Source organism: Schistocerca cancellata, chromosome 2 (assembly GCF_023864275.1).
Source record: "Schistocerca cancellata isolate TAMUIC-IGC-003103 chromosome 2, iqSchCanc2.1, whole genome shotgun sequence".
In the NCBI taxonomy this organism is placed as follows: domain Eukaryota; kingdom Metazoa; phylum Arthropoda; class Insecta; order Orthoptera; family Acrididae; genus Schistocerca; species Schistocerca cancellata.
This window is the reverse complement of record NC_064627.1, coordinates 537,865,475-537,891,583: the sequence shown is the minus strand read 5'-3', so window position 1 is coordinate 537,891,583 and position 26,109 is coordinate 537,865,475. Positions and strand designations below refer to the sequence as shown.

Genomic DNA, 26,109 nt, shown 5'->3' with positions numbered 1-26,109 from the left:
TTTGCCTTTCGTGGGCAAGTGCTCTACCAACTGAGCTACCCAAGCACGACTCACGACCCATCCTCACAGCTTTACTTCTGCCAGTATCTCGTCTCCTACCTTCCAAACTTGACAGAAGCTCTCCTGCGAACCCTGCAGAACTAGCACTCCTGAAAGAAAGCATATTGCGGAGACATGGCTAAGCCACAGCCTGGGGGATGTTTCCAGAATGAGATTTTCACTCTGCAGCGGAGTGTGCGCTGATATGAAACTTCCTGGCAGATTAAAACTGTGTGCCGGACCGAGACTTGAACTCGGGACCTTTGCGTTTCGCGGGCAAGTGCTCTACCAAATGAGCCACCCAAGCACGACTCACGACCCGTCCTCACAGCTTTACTTCTGTCAGTATCTCGTCTCCTACCTTCCAAACTTGACAGAAGCTCTCCTGCGAACCCTGCAGAACTAGCACTCCTGAAAGATGGCTGTAGGTCTTTGATGGGCTCTCACGTACGGCCGCAGTTCCTCAACCAAATTGCGGGACGCCTCCCTGCTCAGTGTATACCTCGACACAAAGCTGCTCTCGGGCATTTCAAAGGGGTTCGTCTCGTCCCACAGGCTACGTTGCCAAGTCGCATGGCGACGCATTTTCTCGAGCCGCCTTGCCCGCCTTCATCGCTCTTGCCTTCTTCTTAACAGTACTATGCACCATGTCCACTTCCATAATTTTCAGCTAAAATATATCAATAATAGCGTTTATGAGCTCTCTTTTCCTTCGGATGAGTACCAGTGAGTCTTCAGTAAAACCTAATCACTAAATCCAAAACTAAAAATGTACGTTGGTGCCACTAGAATCAGTGTACAGTCAGCTTCAGTTGCCAATTCTCTAAATTTTCTCAAAGTTATTATTGGTTTTTTCCTCTTAGGCTTACTGCAATTTAATTTTACAGCAGACGCGTTTCGCTTTTATTTATAAAGCATCTTCCGTGATTATTCTGTAGATTGGATACATATGTTTGTACATATTTTAGATTAAAAACAGCGTTTTGTTTATAAAATTGGAGTTCAGATAACGTACAGTATTTCTGCCTCTTCTTTACATATTCTCCAAACCACTGCTTCTTCCCTCCTTGCTCGCGGCGGTTGATGTCGAAATACTTCGTTTCACATATACGCTTGGCAGTTTTTACCTTTCTGTACTATTTCTTACACTGCATTTGTGTTATTTACACTTCACCTAGCTTTTTTAAGTCGGACTGAAGTGATGTGTGTTCTCCCTCAGCAGAGTAGTACAGGCTTTATTTTATATTCGTTTGTTTTCGTGTAAGTTGTGAGCTTTTTCAACCTGTGAAACTACTTTTTTTATATTTAATTAATTCGTATATGTGTGTGTGTACGTCTGTGTGTACATGTGTGTGTGTGTGTGTGTGTGTGTGTGTGTGTGTGTGTGTGCGTGTGTGCAAGAAGGGGGAATGGGGAGGGAGAGAGAAAAAGAGAGAGAGGGGGAGAGAGAGAGACATAGAGAGAGAGAGAAACAAAACGCTGTTTTTAATCTAAAACAATCAAAAATTTACAAACGTGATACGTATGCAATTTGCAGAATAACAACGGAAGATGCTTTATAAATAAAAGCGAAACGCTTCTAGTGTAAAACTCTCTTTAATTAAATTGCGGTAATCTTAAGACATAAAAGACGAAAATAACTAAATAACTGAATTTAATGGTCGCTTCGGAAGATGGCCATGCAAACAAACGTATTTCTCAACAGTGTTTCGCAAAAAAAACGTCGTCCTCCCATTACCAGGTTGATTTGTCTACTCCTCTACATTAACGAGCACTTTTCTATATAACTTACATTTTTCTGCATTTACGGCAAGCCGCCATTTATCACACTGATTAGAAATGTGATCTAAGTCGTCTTGTATCCTCCTACAGTCACTCAACAATGATACCTTACCGAACACTCCGGCATCAGCAGCTAACAGCCGCAGATTCCTGCTCACCCTGTCCGTCAGATCATTTATATATCTAGGGAGCAACAGTGGTCCTATCACACTTCCCTGGGGCACTCCTGATGGAACGTTTTTCTCAGATGAACTCTCGCCGTTGAGGACAACGTATTGAATTATGTTACTTAAGAAGTCTTCGAACCACTCACACTTCCACTTTCGTATCTGAGAACCTAGTCCCTATACATTTACCACCGTTAACAGTGTGCTACAGGACCGTGTCAAATACTTCCCGGAAATATAGGGATGTTCCTACTTTTGTTTTAACTAACTTGGAAGTGTAAGGTAACTTGTGTAGCAATGGTTGCTCGAATCATCTGCAAGCGAAACTGACAGCCGTTCACAGTTTCACACGTTGACTCTGTTGAAGTTGTGAGTTATTACAGCTCACGCTAAAATTTAATACCGTAAATTCATAATGTTTAGGACTATAGATAGAATAACATTTCATAGCACAATACATAGGACAATACTGCACAGTAAAATGTAGAAAACCACATGTTGGAAGAGTGTGATGCCGGCTATGCTTAGCAGCAGGACTGCCAGTTGGGTATGAGCACTCCGCTGGAAGACGGCGGCCGGAATGTGTGTAGGGTTCGGCTAGAGTGTCTGGTCTGGCGACAGGAGGAGTGAAAACTCGTTCGTCCATCTGCCCGACTCGAGAAGCGCAGGAGCTCGTGTGGGGTGAGGCGACGCACCGTCCAGCAGGTTGCCGACTCTTACAACGCGACCTTCCGGTCTAGGAAATTTAGTTCGGGACGACACTTCGCAGGTTAGTAGTATATGTCAAGGGCGTCCACTCATAGACGTCTTAAAGCGCACTACCCAGAAAATTCAGAGAAAAACTACTTTAAATGTGTGCCGGACCGGTCCAGCACACAGTTTTAATCTGCGAGGAAGTTTCATATCAGCGCACACTCCGCTGCAGAGTGAAAATCTCATTCTACTTTAAATGTCTCCTTCCTAATGTAATTCCCTAAGCATCTGATTTAATTTGACTACATTCCATTATCCTTCTTTGTTTTTGTTGATGTTCACCTTATACCCCTTTCAAGACAATATCCATTCCCTTCAACTGCTCTTCCAAGTCTTTTGCTGTCTCTGACAGAATTACAATGTCATCGAGAAATCTTAAAAGTTTATTTCTTTTCCTTGAATTTTAATTTCTACTCCAAATTTTTCTTTGGTTTCCTTTACTGCTTTTTCAGTGTGCAGATTGAATGATACCTGGAATAGGCTACAACCCTGTCTCACTCCCTTCTCAATCACTGGTTCCCTTTTATGCCCCTCGACTCTTATAACTGGTTCCTGTAGAAATTGTAAATAGCCTTTCGGTCCCTGTATTTTACACTTGCCGCCTTCAGAATTTGAAAGAGAGTATTCCAGTCAAAGTTGTCAAAAGCTTTCTCTAAGTCTACAAATGCTACAAACGTAGGTTTGCCTTTCATTAACCCCTATTCTAAGATAAATCGTAGGGCCAGTATTGCCTCATGTGTTCCTAAGTTGCTCCAGAATCCATACTGATCTTCCTCGAAGGCGACTTCTGCCAGCCCTTCCATTCTTTCGTAAAGAATTCGTGTCAACTACCCTTCTTATTTTTTACTTCTTTGTTCGCTACTAGTTGGGGGTTGCAATCCCGTTCTGTCACTCATTATCATTCAAATTAGCCAAGTTGTCATACTGCAGTCTGGTATCATTACTTGCACTTGGGTGACGATACTAGCTTACAGCATGACAATTGGACGAAAATAAGAGCTTGAGAATTGGGCCGTAACCCAGAAACTAGTAGCGAACAGAGAAGTAAAAAATACAAAAGATAGCTGGTGCAACAGTTATTTCCAGAGAAAAATTTTAGTCCACGACTCAAAAGAATTTTATGCGATACAAAAATCAATATTGCGCTTATTACAGAAGTAGCCGGTTCAGAAACAATCAGTTATAAGGATGATAATGTCTTCAAACAAAAACTGAACGTATTTAGAAATACTCTGAAATAGCCAGTGACGACAGATTGTTTCCAGCCATTAAATGCTTTCTTCTCCATTTATTTCTTTTACAGTAACTTCAAGACCATACGTCAATAGTTAACTATGTTAGCCGACTAAAATTACGTCTCTTTCAATGCGTTTCAAAACAGGCCTGGTTGCTACTTTATGGTGACAGCAATATAACACATAATATTCGAGCAATTGTTATCAGTCGAAGAGTAACCCAACTCCAGCCTCGTTGAATACACCAGTTTTTTTATAGGACTGCGTGGTGTCTATTCTTTCGGACATGTTCGTAACGGCATACCACGCAAAAATCCGCAGCTGTGATACATATTATGTATACTGAATGTGGTGGGGGGGGGGGGGGGGGAAGGAAAGAAAAGGGAAGGAACTATGGATGTCAGCTGCATCGGCATTTACTACAGATTCAGCAGCGACAAGCGAAAATAATGCCGGACCGGTATTCGAACCCGTGATCTCTCGACCGGGAGGTGGGCCGAGATATTCCGCGCAGTTGCGATGAACGCTTTATCCATGTGGAAAGGATACTCTGGGTTCAAACCCCTGTCCGGCATACGATTTCAATCGCCGTTGCTGATTCCACATAAAGTCTCGATATAGTTCCTTCCCTTTACTTTTGTACCTTCCGCCCCCCCCCCCCCCCGCCCCTCCATCTTCAATTATATAGATAACGCCAGTTTTCATCAAATCACCCAAGTTAAGCAACTTATGGCCTCGCCAGTACTTCGATGGGTAACTGCCTGACTGCTGCTGGCTACTTTCCCTTTGCCTTTACGACAAAGAGGAGGATGGACGTTGGCGTGAAGTTCTGTTCACCAGTATCTGCGCCAGTGTCCTAGATTAAATTCCAGAGATCTTCGCAGTGCCTCATGAAGTGTGGGCACGTGACACTGTTGATCATCCGTCCGTCGGATGTTGACATTAAACTCGGTATGCCCTTTGGCGTTATTCCAGTGGAGAGGGCTATAGGCAGGCATCATATTTCACACTGACTCTTCTCTCATCTCAACCCAATACGAAAATGATACCACATTACCCGTACCTGTCACAACCACCTACACTTATCAGATACACTTATACACAAAACTCTCACACACTGCAGTCGAAAGGTGCCACTGTGTGTGAAGGGCAGAAAAAAATTTCCAATAAGGAGACTGAACCTGCCCTTTAAAGTCTCCCAGCCAACCATGCTTTACGACTTTGCTTACCTGACTCCACATATTTTTCACGTCATTTATCGGCTCGAAAAGAACGTACGTTAGATAACAGTGACATACTTGAAACGCTATCCTGTCATATGATAAAGATGTACTCGAAATGCTTTACCTGTTTTGCTGAAGTAGTCAAAATATTAGTGACTTCGCGTCAGAGCTCCTTTTCTTCTGCCACATAGAGCTGAATTAAGCGACGTTCCGAAACAATGGAACTGTCTGACTCCATATTGTCTGGGGTTGGTCTAGAATAATTTCGTCTTCCTTTGGGTTGGTGAAACAGCGCTTGCGTGCGAATTGTTACGGTTCTGCCTTTGTAAAATAGATGCCAGCTGCTTTTGGTAGCTCGATATATTGCCTCAATCATATTTTCGGTTCTCAGTACGGCGCGGATATCGTCGCTCCTACTTCTAACTCCCAATAGTCACTGTCGTAAGATGTCTTGCAGAATCTTGTATTCAATGTACCCACTATTCTCTCATCTTGCTGCTTTAATGTACAAGGTGACCCAAAAGTATGTTAACATTTGAAAATCCAATACGTCACGCAATAATATAAGTAGAGAGGTAAAAATTGACACACACGCTTGAAATGAAGCGGGATTTTATTGAAAGAAAAAAGTACACAAAATGACCGATAGATTGCGGTTCATGTGATAGAGCAGTAATTAGCACCAAAATTAATCTTTAGCAAAGACGATTTCTATATAACAAATGCTCGACATGTCGGCTGTCATTCATCAGCAAGATCTGTAGTGGAGGACGGTGGTGTGAACAGCACTGTACAGCATATCAGCAGATATGGTGAGAAACTGCCGCCATATGTTGTCTTTTAGCATCCCTAATGAAGTTGGACGATCGCGGTAGACTTGCGATTTCAGGTACTCCCATAACTAATAATCGCGCCGATTGAGGTCCGGGGACCTTGGTCTCTCATTAAGCCTCATATTATACACGATTCTTATGCTGCATCACTGGCGTATTGCCGTCCAGTGACGTCTGTTGACCTGTTTTTGCACTCATTCTTGGTTTCAATAAAACCCCATGCCATTGTGTCAAGTTTTACCTGTCTACCTACATTATTCCGTGAATTAGTGCATTTTGAAACGTTAACGGACTTTTTAGTTACACTTTATATGTATCATTACCATGAACAAGGTAACGTTTAGAGCTATATTGCGATACACAGTTATTTTCTCATATCTTTCCCAAAATCTTTAATATGGACTCATTAAGTTCATTGTATTTCCTATCATTAAATCTACTTATTTTTTTAGTACGACACAGTTATTGAAAGAAATTTACTTCCTCACTCACTTCCACAATGACCAATTTTTTTTCTTCTTGCCAAATATTTTTCTTGGTTGGTATTGTTTTTTTCTTATTGGTCGATATTTGCCTAGAAATCTTTTGAGATCTACGTTGCCGTTTAGTGAACAAAATTCGAGCTTACCGAGTATAGGACCAGATGTGTGATTGGATTCAGGTCTCCTGCAACCAAAGTTCTTCTGAATTCTACTAAATCAGAACGAAGGAGTATTGATTTCAGGAAACGGTTTTTGAATAGTGTTATAGCTGCTCTCTCCTGCTTTCTTAGTGCAGATGAGTTGACAATGAAGAAACCTTGGTTTCGCATTTTGTAAGTCCTTTGCTTTTCTCCTTACAAATGTAATGCAAGCAGCAAAACGTAGCGTTTTACGCCTTTGTTGGATAGGCCATAAAGAGTAGCTTTAGCCACCTAGATGAAAAAGATTTCTTTCTTAGCACACGTTCGCACTTCTCTTTGCAACGTATGAGTGTTTTGCCTTTACTGAATTAAGTATAGATTTCATAATTATTACACTTCGCTCTAAAGTGCTGAAAGTATGTTCCCATGCTCTTAGCTGCTTCTCGTTTATGTATCGCGAAAATTATTTCAAGCTACCTCATTATATTTAGGCCAGTTGATTTGTCTGGTGTACGAAGCTTATCCATTATTAGATGCCCACGTATAATGTGATCTAAAAATTCGCATTTCGCCCACTTATCGATAACTTTCTACTCCTATTCGGCCGCTACTTCTTTGCGTAGTCCGAAAACCAAAGTCAGTATTCCGTGGTACCTAGATTCTCAGAACAATACATTCATTTGGACTGCTCTGAGTATGTTTGGTCCATTAAACTTTCTGAAAAATTGTTGCATCCCAATTTCAGGATTCCTCTCGTGTTTGGAGAAACATTTTATGCTCTTTACTTGTTAGTCCAATGTTACATAAAAATCATTTGAAAACACGGCTAAATTTTAGGACCATAATTTCATTGCTTCCAGCCCCTCTCAAGAAAGACAAGGATCCAAGTTCGAGGCCCGGGCCCGCAAGGCAAGCTGCTTTAATCTGTGAGGAAGTTTCACAGCAGAGTGAAAGATACAACCCTAGTCTTTGTCTAACAAAAAGAGCCTAGATCGTGTGATCCATCGACTTCAACGAGCTCTGGCGACAAATGGGGGACCACCCGAAATAGTTCCCAGGAAAGGGTTTTGCACACTATGCTTCTGTTCCCCAAAAATTTGACGTCAGAGGTCAAAGGTCATGACATAGGATTCTTTTCGGACCAAGTTGAATGTCGGCATCCTCGAAAATATGGAAATTTTATTTACAAATATCAGGCTTGGTAGCTAAAAGTTACCGAGAAAAGACTTAGTGACTTCGATTCGTTGCAGGTATACTTAACGAGCAAAGACAATGCTAAATGAAGTGATCCTATGTCGTCAGTAAACAAAGTGCGAATGACACGAACGATTTTCGGAAATCACTATTGTGTATTTAAGTTTTTAATGTATCTAGATCCCTCCAAGTTCTACATGTAGGGGTGGACATGGTCTACAAGTACAGACGTGTATTTTTGTTGATACTGTGTGCGTTGCAGAATGACTTGATCACCTAGGAAATGCCACGAAAACATTCTCCACACCATAACGCTCCCTCCTGCAGGCTGGACCCTTCCAACTATTGTTGAAGGGCCTTAACACACCGAAACCCATTTGTCCGATGGAGTATAAAACGTAATTCGTCTGTAAACGCCACCTGTCTCCACTCAGTGGATGTCTAGCTACAAATTACAGCCTTCGGCGCCAATGAACATCAGTCAGCATGGATGCATGAACCAGGCTCATTGGCCCATAAGCAGAACGCTTACTGAATGGTCATTGTGGGGATGTTGTTGGTAACCCCGACATTCATCTAGGCGGTCAGGTGCTCAACAGTTGCACGTTTATGCGCCCGTACACATCTCCGAAGCCGTAGCTGACTCTTGTCATCTATGGCCCATGGTACATTACAGATGTCTCGGCGCCAGTTTTAGACAGCGCCATTTTGTCATTCACCGTATACTTAAACCACGGCGGCTCGCAAACACTTTACGAACTTTGCCGTTTTGGAAATGCTTCCACCCTTGGCCCGAAAGCCGAGACAACCGTGGAATATACTGTAATTATTAACTTTTGCAACTTTTATTATGCATTATTCTTAGGACTGGGGAGAAGAGAAGTTTGTGGCACAATTTGACTAGAAGAAGGGATCGATTGGTAGGGCATGTTCTGAGGCATCCAGGGGTCACCAATTTAGTATTGGAGGGCAGCTTGGAGGGTAAAAATCGTAGAGGGAGACCAAGAGATGAATACACTAAGAAGATTCAGAAGGATGTAGGTTGCAGTAGGTACTGGGAGATGAAGAAGCTTGCACATGATAGAGTAGCATGGAGAGCTGCATCAAACCAGTCTCAGGACTGAAGACCACAACAACAACAACATTATGCATTCATCTTATAACTTTAAATAAATATTAACAAATGTAAAAAATCAAGAGTCTGTGAATGAATCACAGTCAACTTCCATGCACGTAGGTTTGAATGGGACATCTAGAACATTTTTAATTATTATTTTTAATTCTCTACGATATCATCTCTGTCAGGTGTGCAAATCCGGCAAGGTACACGTTTGGAAGGTAGAAGAGAGGTATTTTTAAAATTTGTGCCGCGAAGCCTTGTCGGCTACTTTAATACGGAGTGAAACAAATGTTTATCTGTATCGTCGATAAATGGTTTTGTTCCGATATCACTTAAACTGAACAATGTTAGGCCTTCCCAACTAAATCTTAAGAACGTTATTTTTCTCCCTGAAAGTTTTTTCTCAGTTCCGTGACTGATTGCTTCATTTCATTTTAATGATATTGTTGCGTCCAGATACAAAAGAGATAAGAGAGTACGAAGTTTAATCACCGCTTTGAGCATCTCAGAAACAATGTAATTTCCACATAATTTCTCCCAATTTCTGTGTTTAATTTATGAATATTTATTTTGAAGTTGAATTACTGATGCATATGTTTTGTGATTACAGACGCAAAAAGTGGGTACCATTGCAGGCTGCTGAGGCTAACTGAGTGTGTACCGAATTTATACGTTTCGTAATTTGGATATGGAGCGTGGACTCTTAAATAACGGTGAGACACTACTTAATCTACTTCCATTTTATGCAAATAATAAAAACAGGCTTTTGTAATTGAGCTCACATATGCTTATCAATGTTGTACGTTTTTTTCGTCACAAAAATTCAATTGTTTATCATTTGTTTGATTCGAATGTTCAGTAATAAGCAAAATAATCAAGTGAAATGTAGGTTGTCACCTTCTGTTGCCAATGCCGGCTACCTCATGTAAAAATTTATTTCCCACTACAGTGAGTGCGAAGCGTGTGATATTTACAAGACAGTGCGAACTGAATTACCATTTGATACTTGAAAATACTGAAAAGTTATAAGATTATGTGGAATAATTTTATACTGCTGATTATAACTTCTAGATTTAAATTTATCCATGTTATATGGATGTTTTTTGAGGTCTACGACTGTATTATAAGATTATGTGGAATAATTTTATACTGTTGCAGTCACTTTTTACTAATATTTTATTAGCACAATGCATTTAGGCAGCATGCTGCCGTGTATAATGCACCTGATGATCGCAGCGTGCCGCCGAAATGCATTGTGCTAATAAAATACTGTAAAAAGTGACTGCAGCAGTATAAAATTTATTCCACACAATCTTATAATACAGTGGTAGATCTCAAACAACTTCCATATAACATGGATAAATTTAAATTGAAAAGTTATAATAAGAATATTACTAAGCTATGTCGTTAGGCAACTATTACGCACTCGTATATGTCCTACTGCAAGCTCAAGATCAGTTGAATTATAGGCATATACATAGTATGTCCTGAAGGTCATTTTTCGCAAGTAACTATCGCCAAAGTTGCTTCTATTAATTTTCTTTTACTTATACAAACTTTTTTGTGGAGCAGTTTCGGTCATTACCGACCATCATCTGCAGCTAGAACATATGCGTAATGCATATTAAAATTCATCATCTGTGTTGCCTCTTTATGTGTGAGTATAAGGGTATGGTCGGTAATGCCCACAAGTGATTCGGGAAACAAGTTTGGACAAATGAAAGAAAATTAATACGAGCAACCACTGCCGACACTTACGTGTTAAAAATGTAATGTTTACATCTACTGACAACACCCTACACCATTAAATAACAGCACGTAGGTTGACAAACCCTTTCAGAAAAGACTTCCTAGCATTCCAATTTATCTCTGATGTTAGTTTGTCTTTTAAGATACTATGGTTGTGTATCACACAAGACTGGGCGTATATGCAGTCCGTTTGAGATCAGCAGCACGTACTATGTTACTGTTTCTTGATCGTTTTGTACACATTTTTGGATTTGTTAAAATAAGCTCCCAGTCATAAGCTGAACAGGGTTAGTGTGCAACTCATTTGTATTTTTTAGTGGTGTAACGTACTGTCGGCTTAAAGCCGTCCCTTGGATCGGGGTCTGGTGGTGCAGCTCCACTGAAGGTTGGGTGCAGCAGGCTGTGAATAGCAGTGAGGACTTTGTGAGCTCTCCATGAAGTTCCTCATATTCCTAGTGCAGTTGAGACTTGCAATATTTCTGACAATATTTGGCTCCTCGTTATCGTTCACCCACTTCCGGGATTGATCCTGAGTGATCTTGCTAAATTCTCGCAATATTCTCCGATTACACTAAAGAAGTAATCTGAATAGTCATCATGTTTATAAGACATCGAGATGGTAACATTAATGTTTCGACCCCAGGAAGGTCATTACACGGCTAAATTTCAGTTTGCTTTGTATTTTATGGTGTGAAATGTCTGCGTTAGCTAGCACCAGAGCAATGGCAGAGATTTAAATAAGCAATGTCATATTTGCTGCTTGGCACCATGTTCATCTCTTGATGTAAGACAAGAGTAGTTGCTGGTTCAGATCTCGTTGAACTACCTATTTGTATCGCTTCAATGAATCTGGAAGAATGGAGAGCTGGATGTTACGCCACGCAGAATACCCATATTTACGTCAGCGTCTCGTTTTCAGGGCAATAGCAAAAGCCCAATAAGAAAAGACGACAACGGGAAGCCGGGTACGCAAGCACAAGTCTGCAACAATTTCTGTTGATTTAACACCGTGACGACAGATAAATTCAAGTCACAATATGTAGTATAGAATCTGCCACTGCTACAGACAGCTACGAATTTGTTACCGTTGGTTTATCATTGCACAGCTGCCATTATATTGTTACTTATATTGTAATGGAAGACTATGTTTCATAATTTTGAGCTGCTGCTGTCCGAATTAGTTATGCCAGTGTATAAACTAGGTTTTTTTTATTTCCATACCTACGTATACTAACATGGGAATTCCGAGTAATCATGTGCGTGTTTCGCTTAAGACTTTTCATTTCGAATACAGTATGTAAGGGTTCTGGCATTCTGGATCTAACTCCTCGTGGCAAAGGGAAGTGGTCTGCTTTACGACTACCAAGCAACAAAACACAAAACTTCGCTGGAAAGATTCAAATGAACCATCAGTGACATGGATTTAGATTCTTTTCGTCATTTAGGGACCGAACAAGAGGAAAACATTACCAAAACAATGATTAGGTTAGTTAGTATGCTTTGTATGTATAGACTTCAAGTGGAAAACGTATGAAGGTGCAAAATTGCACAGTACCCACATCTACAGTTTAGTTTATGTGTTAATGAACATACTTTTCAGTTCTTGTCTTCTAAATCCTCATACGGAATACTGCGTGGTATCGAATAATTAATTAAATGCGTTTCTTCTTCCTTCCATCCCCACCAACTTATTCCTGCATTCCTGCGGTGGTCTTAAAATTCTATTTGTATGTAGCACTAGGCTGCACTAGACACAGTCGATTTCGAGGTATCAAGTGTCTGATATATTGTTGTTTTGTAACGTGTGGGGCAAGATTGATTTTCAGTTACTATTTATTCCATTAAAATAATCTCTCGTCGCATCCTGCCAACGGTAAATGTTTTATTCGCTTGTGTTTTGGGGAACTTGTAATCGTGATGGAAAGTTCTATACCTCAAAATTTCACATGCTGCATGCTGCATGAGCTGAAACTAAGGTCACTAGCTTTGCTATCCCTGCTCTGGAATTATATGACACCGGCGTTAACAACCCCTTTCCACGCCGAAAAACTTCAAAAATGAGGAACTCTAGATTAAATCTAATTGACTGCCTTAAATATAGATAGTTTGGTAAGGTGACGTTGCATACAAACCAAAGACGCTTTAGTCTCCCCTCTGAGATCCCATATCAGACGAGCACGACAAGAATTTCGCTACATACCTGCCCTATCGCAGCTAAGAGTTGGCAATATCCCTCCAAATAATTGGCAACCATGTTACTTCCGCGTGTGGTCCTGTATCGTTCCGCTGAATTTACTTTCCATTTCGAGGACTTAAGCTGCATAATCCTCAAGTAAGACGAGTTGCTGAGACAGACAATTAATTTTTTGGGCCCGAAGAATGCCATATTTTACGTAAGTAAAACCGTTCTTATCTTTCACCTTGCGTTATGAGGCCTAGCGACCAAAATTGCTCCCAGAAACCTTCTCGTTGGCACAGTGGTTGCGCACACGTCCTGCGATGCAAGTGTGCGTTGTCAGTTCTGATCATGGTCGACACAAGTGTATTTAGAGTTCTTCGTTTCATTTAATGGAGCAGCAAATTGCTAGAAGAAATTCTTTAACAAAATCTGAAGAAAACCTTAACCCATTATACGAGAAATGTATTCACAGTTGCGAATATGGACAACCATCAGCTGTATAATGGAATGACGACAGTGAAAACTTGTGCTGGACAGCAACTCGAACCCAGATTTCCCACTTATAGCGAGCCGTCGCCTTACCATATGGCTATCCGAGCAAGACTCACAGCAAGACCCAAACTCCCATGTCGTCAAGCTTATGTCTACAGCCTGCACTCGTACATCCATTTTGTGTATTCACGTACAGGGGCGACATTTTACTTGAAAGTCGCTTGCCCAGTGTCGACGGATAAAATAAATGTATACGCACTTGAGAATATAGACAAGCATCGGGCGTATAATGGAATGACGACATGCAGGAGCAGGACGACACCTGTGGCTGGCCATACCCACGCAACGTGTTCTAGATTAGAGATTAGATTAGATTAGTACTTGTTCCATAAATCATGAATACGACACTTCGTAATGATGTGGAACGTGTCAGGTTAATAAAAAGTGTCTATACAAGATATTACATTACACAGAATATTACATGACTATTATTATTATTTTTTTAGGTGGGGGTGGGGAAATTACCCACTTACTATATCCAAAAATTCATCTAATGAGTAGAAGGAGTTGCTATTCAGAAATTCTTTTAATTTCCTTTTAAATGCTATGGCTATCTGTCAGACTAGTGATGCTATTACGTAAGTGACCAAAGACTTTTGTGGCAGCATAATTTACCCTCTTCTGAGCCAAAGTTAGATTTAACCTTGAGTAGTGAAGATCATGCTTTCTACTAGTGTTCTACAGTGAAGATCCCCAGCTCTTTAAATAAGTGTCTGCAGGATGATCTTATATGATCTCCAGCAATTATTCTGATTACACGCTTTTGTGCAATGAACACTCTTTTACTGAATGATGAGGTACCTCAGAATATAATGCCATACGAAAGCAGAGAATGAAAATAGGCGTGGTAAGCTAATTTACTGAGATGCATATCCCCAAAATTTGCAATGACCCTAATAGCATAAGTAGCTAAACTCAAACGTTTCAGCAGATCTTCAGTGTGTTTTTTCCAGTTCAACCCCTCATCAATGCATACACCTAGAAATTTTGAATATTCTGCCTTAGCTACCGATTTCCGATCGAAGTCTATGTTTATTAATGGTGTCATTCCATTTACTGTGTACAACTGTATATACTGTGTTTTGTCGAAGTTCAATGAGAGCCCATTTGCAGAGAACCACTTAATGATTTTCTGAAAAACATCGTTTACAGTTTCATCAGTTAATTCTTGTTTGTTGGGTGTGATAGCTGTACGTGTATCATCGGCAAAAAGTACCAGCTTTGCATCTTCGTGAATATAGAATGGCAAGTCATTAATATATATTAAGAACGGCAGAGGACCCAAGACCCAACCTTGCGGCACCCCATTCTTGATTGTTCTAGGATCGAAGGATCAGGGAGAGGATTTAACGGGTTTGTCTATGTTGTTTTATTTATTTATTTACTTTTATTTGTATTTCATTTTTATTTATTTATTTATTTTTTTTTTTTGTATTTAGGAATTAATTTTGTTTTATTAAAAAAGATGCGACAACTGCTGTAGCCGAGCTTCCGAGTCGTCGTCTCGTCTGTGGATCAATATGCTCTAGGATTCTTCTTCAGTTTCATCGTCTCGTACACGGAACGTCCCAGGGAACAGGAGGATCAACAAACAGTGAAACTAAAGAATTAGCAAAGTGGGCCATGTACTTCGGGTGGCGGCTGAAGCCTGCAGGTGTCGACATTAGTAGGAACCAAACGTCGAGTAGTCTGCCTTTGTGGGCATCACGAAATATGTGGTAAAGGGCCATGCCTTTTAGCCAATTAACGGTGTTCGTCCTGGTCGGTGGAAAGTATACGCCGTCGAGGTGCAATATATCATCAGGGGAGGTAGACTCCAGGCAATCGCCGCAAGAGCAATGCCAGCATGCGCTGCGTGAGTAGCCAGCAGTCGTTGGTCGCGGCACAAGTCAGGCGGTGTGTATCCGAGTCAACGGCTGAGCATGTCGGACACAAGGAGTCGTACGTCAGATGACTGGAATGTAGCCCCTGACGAGTAGCGAACTTCCCGTTCACAACCACTTACCACAATGATTGCACCGTGGTAGGTAGAAAAGGCGGGTGTACTGCTCGCCACACCGTGTTCCAGCCAACTTGGGGATATGTGTTTGCTACCGTATTCATAGGCTGCTGCTATTGATAAAGGCGATAATAGTCTTTCGTGCTGGGCATCCGTGTCATCGGAAGGTTTGATTTTAAGTAGCTGAGGTCAATAAAGAACTCTGATGTGGGCGAGTGCCGGTGAAATGTGTCCTACAGAAACCGGGGGATGCAGAGATTATGATGCCACTTCAGCTATCAGGGTGCCCATCAGACTGGCATGGGCAGAGGTCCACGTGCAACGCATAGTGTTGAGATAAAGCGATCGTGCATGGTTATAGACATGAATTAAACCGATACCGACCGCCCGTTGCGGCAGTGTCAGCGTGCCATATCGGACTTTAAAAACAAGACCGGCGCTCACGAAATGTCCGTATGCTTCTTAAAATCTGTCGGCCATCGTAGCCGACAAGGGAAGGATATGCGCAAAATAGTTCAGTTTGGAGACAAAATAGGTGTTGACATAACTCGTTCGTAGCAGGATGTCCATTCGACGCAGTTTGTTGTCCTGTATCAGAGAACGTGTCTGATGTAATAGCCGTCGGTACGTAGCCGCCGCTGTGCGGCGAACATTGCTATACAACTGTACTCCTAAACATTTGAGTACTGGCACCTTGTCAAAGGGCACCGCCATTATGTGGGAAAGCCCCCTCCGACATCCATGTATTTTGTCTTCTTCACATTATGACGCTCCTAGCGACCGCCCCGAACCGGCGTAGCCACTGAAGCGCCGTGTGTATTTCATCCTCTGATCTGGCCAGGAACGCCACATCATCGGCGAATGCACCGCAACGAAAGGTTTCGTCCCTTACGCAAATGCCTGCTAATCGCCTCCGTAGACCATGCTAAGCTGGTTCAAGCGCTGCCGCAGACAATATACCCGACAAGGGACATCCTTGTCGCACTGAACGTCCAACAACAATGTGCCCAGATTGGTAACCATCATCATGTGGGAATGCACTCCGTGGATCAGACGAAGGACCACCTGTGAAGACTCTGGGGAGAGGCCCATGCATTCCAAAACTGCGCTTAGAAGCCGTGTGAGCAACTAACAAACGATAAGGAAAAAAATTCATAAAATTCCATTTATGTAAGGTAATGATGAAATGGATATGTTCAATTTGAAATACTCGCACACGATGCTATTCTCTCACTGATCCACCCCGTTCCCTCTTTTTTTTCTCATCGGTTGTTGTTAGTGTTAGCATATTAAGTGCGGCTTAAAAATACTCGTCTTCTTCCAATATGGCCCAGGGTGGACATTCCTGCTCTAGAAAATGAAGGAAGTGCAGACTTAAATATGAGAAATTATATTCGTCAATAGAATGTTGGGCAAAAACAACCAGAGAAGAGCAATACTGTCCACAACTACTTCCGCTCTATGGGGCACTGTGATACCACTGCCCCATACGCATTCCTCTGCTCAATAAAGTATACAGGGTACAATTAGCACGGACGCGAGAAACATTGCTACCGCACTCTCGAAACGTGGAAAAAAGGCGTCTGGACTGCTGAGTCACTGATCTCGTCGGTACGTGGCTGTGATAGGCTATGAATAAATCGAGTTGTACCACTTACTTCGAGGACACAAATCGGAAAGTTGGTTAAAACACACTGCTGGGCATTAAATCTGACTCTCTCTCTCTGTCTCTTTCTATCTTCGTCCGAAATGGTCTCAGAAGGCCCAACGTTACCCACCAATCGCTGTGTCATCCCCAGCCGACTACATGATTGAAAATGCAAATGATGAACGCTTCAGTGCAACCAAAGTAGGTACGGGTTTGACTGTTGGATACTCCTGCTGTAGAGCCATATCACGTTTGAAACTTCCTGGCAGATTAAAACTGTGTGCCGGACCGAGACTCGAACTCGGGAATTTTGCCTTTCGCGCGCAAGTGCTCTACCAACTGAGCTACCCAAGCACGACTCACGCCCCGTCCTCACAGCTTTACTTCTGCCAGTACCTCGTCTCCTACCTTCCAATCTTAACAGAAGCTCTCCTGCGAACCAAGCAGAACTAGCACTCCTGAAAGAAAGGATATTGCGGAGACATGGCTTAGCCACAGCCTGGGGGAAGTTTTTTTTAAAAAAAAAAAAAAAAAAAAAAAGTTCAAAATGGCTCTGAGCACTATCGGACTTAACATCTGTGGTCTTCAGTCCTCTAGACCTTAGAACTACTTAAACCTAGCTAACCTAAGGACATCACACACATCCATGCCCGAGGCAGGATTCGAACCTGCGATCGTAGCGGTCACGCGGTTCCAAACTGAAGCGCCTAGAACCGCACGGCCACACCGGCCGGCGGGGATGTTTCCACAATGAGATTTTCACTCTGCAGCGGAGTGTGCGCTGATATGAAACTTCCTGACTGATTAAAACTGTGTGTCGGACCGAGACTCGAACTCGGGATCTTTGTCTTTCGCGGGCAAAGGTCCCGAGTTCGAGTCTCGGTCCGGCACACAGTTTTAATCTGCCAGGAAGTTTCATATCAGCGCACACTCCGCTGCAGAGTGAAAATCTCATTCTGGCATATCACGTTTGTTAATTATTTCTGTTTTTTTAATCGGTGGAATTGGATTTATTCTTATTGAGTTTAGTTCATTCCAACTCAGAGTCGAGATTTGTTTTGCAAACTACTACTCACTACAAACCCTGAACTGATTTAAGAACGACCCATCCTGCATGATTTGTTTGTTGTTTGACGGCAACAGTCATTTCATTGGTCATGAGTGTACAGTCTTTCTTTCTTTGTCCTTTATAGGGCAAGAAAGAAACACGTTTTAAGTACCTACATCAGTGTATCTGTTTCCATTACACTGGAGAACCTACTCACTTATTTATTTTGTCTACCAATTTTGTTCTGCTCACAGTTCTTCGGTCCATATATAACAGTTTTCTCTTTCCTTAAGACTTGACAGATTTTCCTATTAGTCTTCCAAATGTTCCGCAGTTTTTCTTATCAACTTCCTTGAACTCATTGTTTTGTTATGATCATAAACGTAATAATCTCTTTCTCTGATTTTACTTGTAATTTTTCTATGTACTTGTGTACTTTACTGCAGTGTTCAACGTAAAAATGAAATTTTCCTACCAAATTACTCACTAGAGATACTTTTTTTGAAAGGCTTTCAATTGCAAATATAAAGCGCAATAGCTAGACATGACAGTTCATTTTTGTGATTGTTATTCTTAATATATGTACTTTAGGTGTGTTTACTACCCGACTACCCTGCAACTAAGGTCTCTGGAAAAATGGAAGTTATAGTTCTGAAACGGGGGTAAACAGTATATTTTTATACATGTAAACTAGATATAGTAGCATTGTCTCTATACTGTTACAATTAACTACAGAGAAATAAAATATAGTTTTTCCTTTAAAAATATTGTGCACTATCAAACTATCTAATGCTTTTGAAGCCATCGCATCTTACTAATTTACTGACGTATGCGCTCATAGGAACAGTGATAAATAGTTTGGACAAGAAGAGAATAGAAGTTTTCGAAATGTGGTGCTACAGAAGAATACTGAAGATTAGATGGGTAGATCACGTAACTAATGAGGAGGTATTGAATAGAATAGGGGACAAGTGGAGTTTGTGGCACAACTTGACAAGAAGAAGGGACCGGTTGGTAGGGCATGTTCTAAGGCGTCAAGGGATCACAAATTTAGCATTGGAGGGCATCGTGGAGGGTAAAAATCGTAGAGGGAGACCAAGAGATGAATACACTACGCAGATTCAGAAGGATGTAGGTTGCAGTAAGTACTGGGAGATGAAGAAGCTTGCACAGGATAGAGTAGCATGGAGAGCTGCATCAAACCAGTCTCAGGACTGAAGACCACAACAACAACAACAGGAACAGTGAACTGATATATTAGAACGAAAACAACTTTCCACGTATGTGGCTCTTTACAACCATTCTTCCTTTTTCTAGCTTTTTCTCGATTTGGTAATTATTTTATTTTCAGATAATCGTGGTTTGCACACAGTATTGCCACTTGATTAAACTGCCAGTTTCAGTCATAAACGGTTCATCCCCAGGTATAATGTGACGTCATAAACAGATGTATGACAAACCATAACTATTAACAAGCATCATGTCATAAACCAACGTGTTACTTTATCTGTAAACCTGGGGCACATATGTATAGCATACAGTAGATTTGTATCGAAGCACGTGGTAAGACTCAGTTTTGACATGCTTTTCACCACATGTCTACTGTTTGATGTCTATGCCCCATGTTTACAGATGAAGTACCGTAATAGGTTGGTTTATGACATGATGCTTGTCAATGGTTATAGCTTGTCATATAACTGATTATGATGTCACATTATACCTGTCGACGGTCTGTTTAAGACCTAAACTGGTTGTTTACTAAATTGACCACACATCTGTGTGCAAACCACGATTCTCCAAATATTTCTAGACGCTGAAAATCACTGCCTCCTCAAAATAATTTTATTTTAAGTTTGTGGCCGGATGCCTTGCCTGACACCACAGTATCATATTTTAATTGTTTGAGTAGCGCATTCTCTGTGGCGGGATGCTGGGACCAGGGACATTTGCCTAAACGAGCGTGGGAAACACACTCGTATTGGGCGGTGTGCCAGATAAACGGCTGTTAATCCAGCACGCAGATCGATCCGCGTCTGGCTTAACTCCATGGGCCGAGCGGTTCTAGGCGCTTCAGTCTGGAACCACGCGACCGCTGCGGTCGCAGGTTCGAATCCTGCCTTGGGCATGGATGTGTGTGATGTCCTTAGGTTAGTTAGGTTTAAGTAGTTCTAAGTTCTAAGGGACTGATGACCTCAGCTGTTAAGTCCCATAGTGCTCAGAGCCATCTGAACCATTTAACTCCATGTTTCGCAAGCTAGAGCGCCGTGCATTGAGCCATACTAGCAAGCCTGGCTATTTGCACTTATTGTACACGCGTTATTCAACGTCATGAAATAATAACATCCGTTAGTTTCCAACAGAGTTGTTACAGAGTAGTCAACACCCAGTAAACCCTCGAGTCTTTTAAGATATTCTAGTGTATAAAACAGCTTCAGACGTCTGATTACTTTACAAATGAGTTAATGCGTTAAATATTTTACTTAAGCAAGAAAAACTTCAGGAAAGGTTTGAAATAATACTTAAGGTTTATTAGAAGTCGTTAAATGCTCTCATTATGAAACATTGGATGAATACAGTCTGGATAAACTAATTTTTTGCGTACCTCCAATGTTTATGACGTCATATCTCTTGAACTATTTGTGGCACAATGACATAATCTGCAGGTACATTCACATTCAGTGAAATATATAGATACTGTTTGCAAAGTTTGTTGCGAATTAATTTAGTAGTAAAGAAGTAATAAACTTAATCGACGTACCTGATGAAGAAGTTTTACTGCGCGCCAATTTATGCAAAAGCCAGCTTTTCATCCATCTGAACTATGTGTCGTACAATGATATAATTTGCAGCTGCATTCGCATTCAGTAAAATGGAAATGTCGTGTGGCTAGGGCCTCCCGTCGGGTAGACCGTTCGCCTGGTGCAGGTCTTTCGATTTGACGCCACTTCGGCGACCTGTGCGTCGATGGGAATGAAATGAAGATGATTGGGACAACACAACACCCAGTCCCTGAGCGGAGAAAATCTCCGACCCAGCCGGGATTCGAACCCGGGCCCTTAGGATTGACAGTCTGTCACGCTGACCACTCAGCTACCGGGGCGGACTTTAGCATTCAGTGATATACGTAGACAGTGTTTGCAAAGTGTGTTGCGAGTGGAGTTAATAGTAAAAAAGTAACAAATGAAAACGTCATGCCTGATGCTGGAGTTTGACTGCACAAACGGCGAAAATGTAACAAGTGATAAACATTTTTTTCTTTCATCATTTTGTGGGGTTTGTTGGAAATCGCTAAGTTCTCTCATTCTTAAATATTGGATGAGTAAAGTCAGGGTACTTGCTCGCCGTCATTTAAGCTAGTATGGGATATTTGCCGATTCACCCACTCCTCAACGCCACTTTCACTTTTACAGACCTACTTTCACATCTGAGCAATTGGCCTTACGCAGTCAAATAGTGTAAGTGCCCAAGGGCATTTTGAATGAACTGGCAATATGGCCTCCACAGCAGTATCAGGTCATAGACTGAGAATTATCGAGGTATTACCACAGAGTTCAACGTTGCTGTGAAATTAAGCTATTTACACACACAAACTTCAAGGTCTAACGTACCCGATGGGGATCTGGACTGAAGCAGAATTAATTTGCATTTTCACATGTAACATTTAAGCTATTTACACAGGGCAATTACGGTGTTTTTATTAGTTAATTAATTAGCTCACATATGCAGAGGCCTGCAAAATTTCGATTAAATTACATGAAAATTAATATAACTGCACATGTGGGGGCTCAAACCCAGGGTCTGGAGGCAGGGGGTCAGGGGCCTGGAAACTCAAACGTAAGGCCCAGGGCCTGTGGTGCTTCGCGCATTGCCGAAATTACACGAAAACTAAGGTAATTGCACATGTCAGAGGTCGAACCCAGCACCTTTAGTCTCTGGAGCTTGTGACATCATATGCCATTGGGCACATACGCTATTAGATTACATAGCACTCCTTATAACAATGGAGGCCAATTGCCCGAATATGAAAATACATTGGTGAAAGTGAAAGCGGACTTGAGGAGTGGGTGAATTGGCAAAGACACCCTACTTAAACTCCATCAAGACAAACACGCAGTTATCTTGTTGTGTTAAACTGTTAAGTTAAGATTATACCTCTTTAGTAGATTATGACAGCGTTTTAAATTTTTAAATTCGGCCAGTAATTACAGGAAATATTGAAAATCAATTTTTGCTACCCCTAAAGCTGTTACATAGGCAACCTGCAACTTAGTGGCGTTCCGGGCTAGCGGTTCAGAAATACTGATTACGTTTGTAAATGGAAATAAACTAGTCTTTGTCAGCAACAATTTTTATTAACGTCTCATCATTACGTGTTTCGGGATAACTCCATTGACAGATCTGTAGTATAACATACAATATAAAACAAGAAAAAAGAGTATAAAGTTTCCTATTTTCAACACCATACTGAAGCTGACAAACGTACCTGTCAAAAACCATACTCAGTTCTATGTCGCCTCCTCCTACATTCCGGCAGACCATCAGCGCCCATACTAGCTCAACAACATGGCACTAAATAAACAGTATTGCAGTAGGTGGCGTCTGTGACAGTGTGCTACAATAAAAGAGGCACATTGTTAGTCGCAGCTGTAACACTGCGACATTTTAAAAATAAGAAATGACGTTAAATGCAGTATTACGTAGTACAACAAAATTACAGATAGTTCCGTATACCAACGCTTTTAACATTGTACCACTTTCTACGAGGGCTGTTCAGAAAGTAAGCTCCGATTGATCGCGAAATGGAAACGACTATGATAATCCGATAAAGCTTTGCACAGATGTGTTGGGCAGTGTCTCTAGTATGACCCTAGATAGCATCACGTCACTCCTCTCATTTCTGAGCTCACAGCGATCGCGTAAAGTTGGCTAGAGAATAGTGTCTCCCGCCAAGTACGAGGACCTGGTGAGAAATTTCGCCTGAAGCTATACAGCCAACATTACATAACTGTCGTGCAGTTTCTTCTACAAGGCAATATTCTCAGCCGCATTCTGAAGGGGCAATGAAGATGCTCCTGCATCGTTTTCAATTGGAAATTTTTGACTGCCCACAATACAGCCCGTAATTGACTCCCCCTGCGTTTCATTTCTGCTCACATGAACCGCTGGCTATGAATACAACATTTTGGCACAGAAAACGAGCTGTAGGCCAGCGTAGAGAATTGGCGGAAAGCACTGGCGGCTGTCTTTTATGATGAGGGTATTGGAAAGTTGGTACAACGCTACGACAAATGTCTTAGTCAGAACGGCAACTACGTAGAGAAGTAGCTGGATGGTGTAGCTAACTGTTAAAAATAAAACATTTCTAATTTTCACTGTGGTTCCCATTTCGCGATCAATCGGAGCTTACTTTCTGAACAGCCCTCGTATAATGAAAACCCGGCAGCTTGGAATGTAAGAGCAGCAGCTTTATTACAATGTGCTTCTTTTATTATAAAAAGAATTATATTCTTTTACTAACAAAAATTTTGTATAAATATGTCATTCAAACGATTCAAATTCAGATAATGCTTATATAACAGTTCAAGCTGTCGTCAGAAGCATACTATCACAAACGCCACCTACTGCCAAAATAGTTTATTTTATGCCATTTTGTACTGCTTGAGTCGTTAATGGACACAAATAGTCTATCGGAATGTAGCAGGAGGCGACTTAAGACTGACTTCGGTTTTTCAAAGGTAAGTTTGTTAGGTTTGGTGCTGAAGTACGTAACTTTAAATTCCATTTCTTGTTTTATATTGTACGTTTGTATCAAAGATCCGACGGTGGATATCGTGTAGTGATGACATGTTAATAAAAATTATTGATTACCGCGACTAGTGTATTTCAACAGCGCTAAAGGTGGTCACAAACCTCCTGAGAGACTTATTGTCAAAAATGATAAAACTGTACTTATTCCTTTCCAAAAGGTGCATCAGTGTAGTTGTGTTGTTCAGTGGCCGTACACTGAGGCCAAAACTTCATTCTGAATAATTGCAGTAGTTGCCTGGAGCGATTTAGGTAAATCACGAAAGACCTTAATTTGGATGGTCGGACGTGGATTTGAACTGTCGTCCTCTCGAATGCGAATCCAGTGAGCTAACCACTGCGACACATCACTCGGCAAATTGTTTTTAAAGTTTGATTATTCTGCGACTTTTGTTCACTCTCGCTTCAGAAAATTTTAGTACGGGCGCTGTAGGTCTTGCTGTCATGCGTCCAAGCACACTCGCTATCATTAGCACTATCATCGAGACGAAGAAATCAAATGAACTTTCGAGAAACAGAAAAAGACAGAGATTTGCCTATTATTTTAGGCACTTATTCAACTTTTCATTCCGTAAAAAGGGAGGAGGAGGAGATTAGTGTTTAACGTCCCGTCGACAACGAGGTCATTAGAGACGGAGCACAAGCTCGGGTGAGGGAAGGATGGGGAAGGAAATCGGCCGTGCCCTTTCAAAGGAACCATCCCGGCATTTGCCTGAAGCGATTTAGGGAAATCACGGAAAACCTAAATCAGGATGGCCGGAGACGGGATTGAACCGTCGTCCTCCCGAATGCGAGTCCAGTGTGCTAACCACTGCGCCACCTCGCTCGGTTTCCGTAAAAAGGATAATGTTTTATGTAAGAAAAAAACATAGTAAAATACAGTACAATTAGAGGATCAAATACGTGTCGTTGAAATTTGTATTCACTTACTCTATTCTCTTGCAACAGCAAGAAATTACATAGAGTGCTCATGCCCGTGGACGTTACCTGAGATCTCATCGCACGCCTCACACCATTTAGTCACCGCCGCCGTCGTCCTGAAGTATATCTGCAGCGGATAGTAATCACTAATTCCTCGATTTCTCGGGAACTTGTTAGGTTGCAGTCCCATAACTTTCAAATGATATTTCCATATATTTAGGGTTCCAAGAGATTTCACCAGCTCCGAAACGGACCCTGTATCACAAACACTGACATCGATTTCTTGGGAAACGGAAGCGCAGTGCCTCAAACTATTCCACAGAAGCTACACCTTCAGATGGTCGTCGGATAACAAGCCGAAACTCGTCCAGATCTCTGTGCGGCCTCTCCGTGTGCGTCATTATCTGCTGGACTGTGAGATCCACGTACATATTCCACATAGAGAGTATTTCTTTCCTGCATAGAGGGCAGGATCGCGGTTTGTAGGGATCTTCACGATGACCGACAGCACTTGCTCTCTTTTTAATTTCCTATTTTCCCAATTTTGTTTAGTTTTTGGATAGTTGAGTTTTGTACTGAAGTAGGTAACATGAATTCCACCACAGCCTTATACGTGATCCGAAACGAAGTCATGTATTCTATTATACGGGAACATGTAGTATACTAGTCAAGAAAGAAAGCGGCTGGTCCCGGCGGAGGTTCGAGTCCTCCCTTGGGCATGGATGTGTGTGTTTGTCCTTAGAATAATTTAGGTTAGGTAGTGTGTGAGCTGAGAGACTGATGACCTTAGCAGTTAAGTCCCATACGATTTCACACACATTTGAACATTTTGAACAAGAAAGAAAACTAAAGGAAACAATCCTCTCTAGCGTAATTATTCATCTTCGTAGCCGAGATAGCTAACGCACTCAAATGTGTGGCGTTCCATTTGGAGGTAGCCAGTTCGCACCCTGGTTATGGATAAAATTTTCCTTGTCCGTACTCGGTCACCAGTGGGAGGAGAGGTGGTTTTTCTAGTTCCTCATCATCAGACTTTGCATCAAACCTCTCTGCTGTGCCTCGAGGAGGGCACAGAGCACTGTTGATGCTGATCCGACCATCGAATGGGGCTTAATTAGCATGATTAATTCGATTTTATCGACAGTTACATACTGGTTCTTTACCAGACGCTAAAGGCAACGCCTGGTTCGTATAGCTGTTGGGCTGAAAGATGACCCCAACAGTGGCGGAGGAATCGGCT

At 41.6% G+C, this 26,109-nt stretch overlaps 1 protein-coding gene across 3 annotated transcripts in view; it reads left to right on the top strand.

Moving 5' to 3' along the window:
* Nucleotides 1-9,641: 9,641 nt before the first annotated feature.
* Nucleotides 9,642-26,109, top strand: part of LOC126162088 (nascent polypeptide-associated complex subunit alpha, muscle-specific form) — a 148,728-nt gene continuing 132,260 nt past the window's right edge. For all 3 annotated transcript variants that reach the window (XR_007535017.1, XM_049918362.1, XM_049918363.1), the window contains exon 1: nucleotides 9,642-9,681. Coding sequence is in view for 2 of the 3 variants with exons in the window: in XM_049918362.1 (XP_049774319.1) it covers nucleotides 9,657-9,681 (25 nt within the window). In the remaining variant the exon portion in view is untranslated. The remainder of the gene's footprint in view (nucleotides 9,682-26,109) is intronic.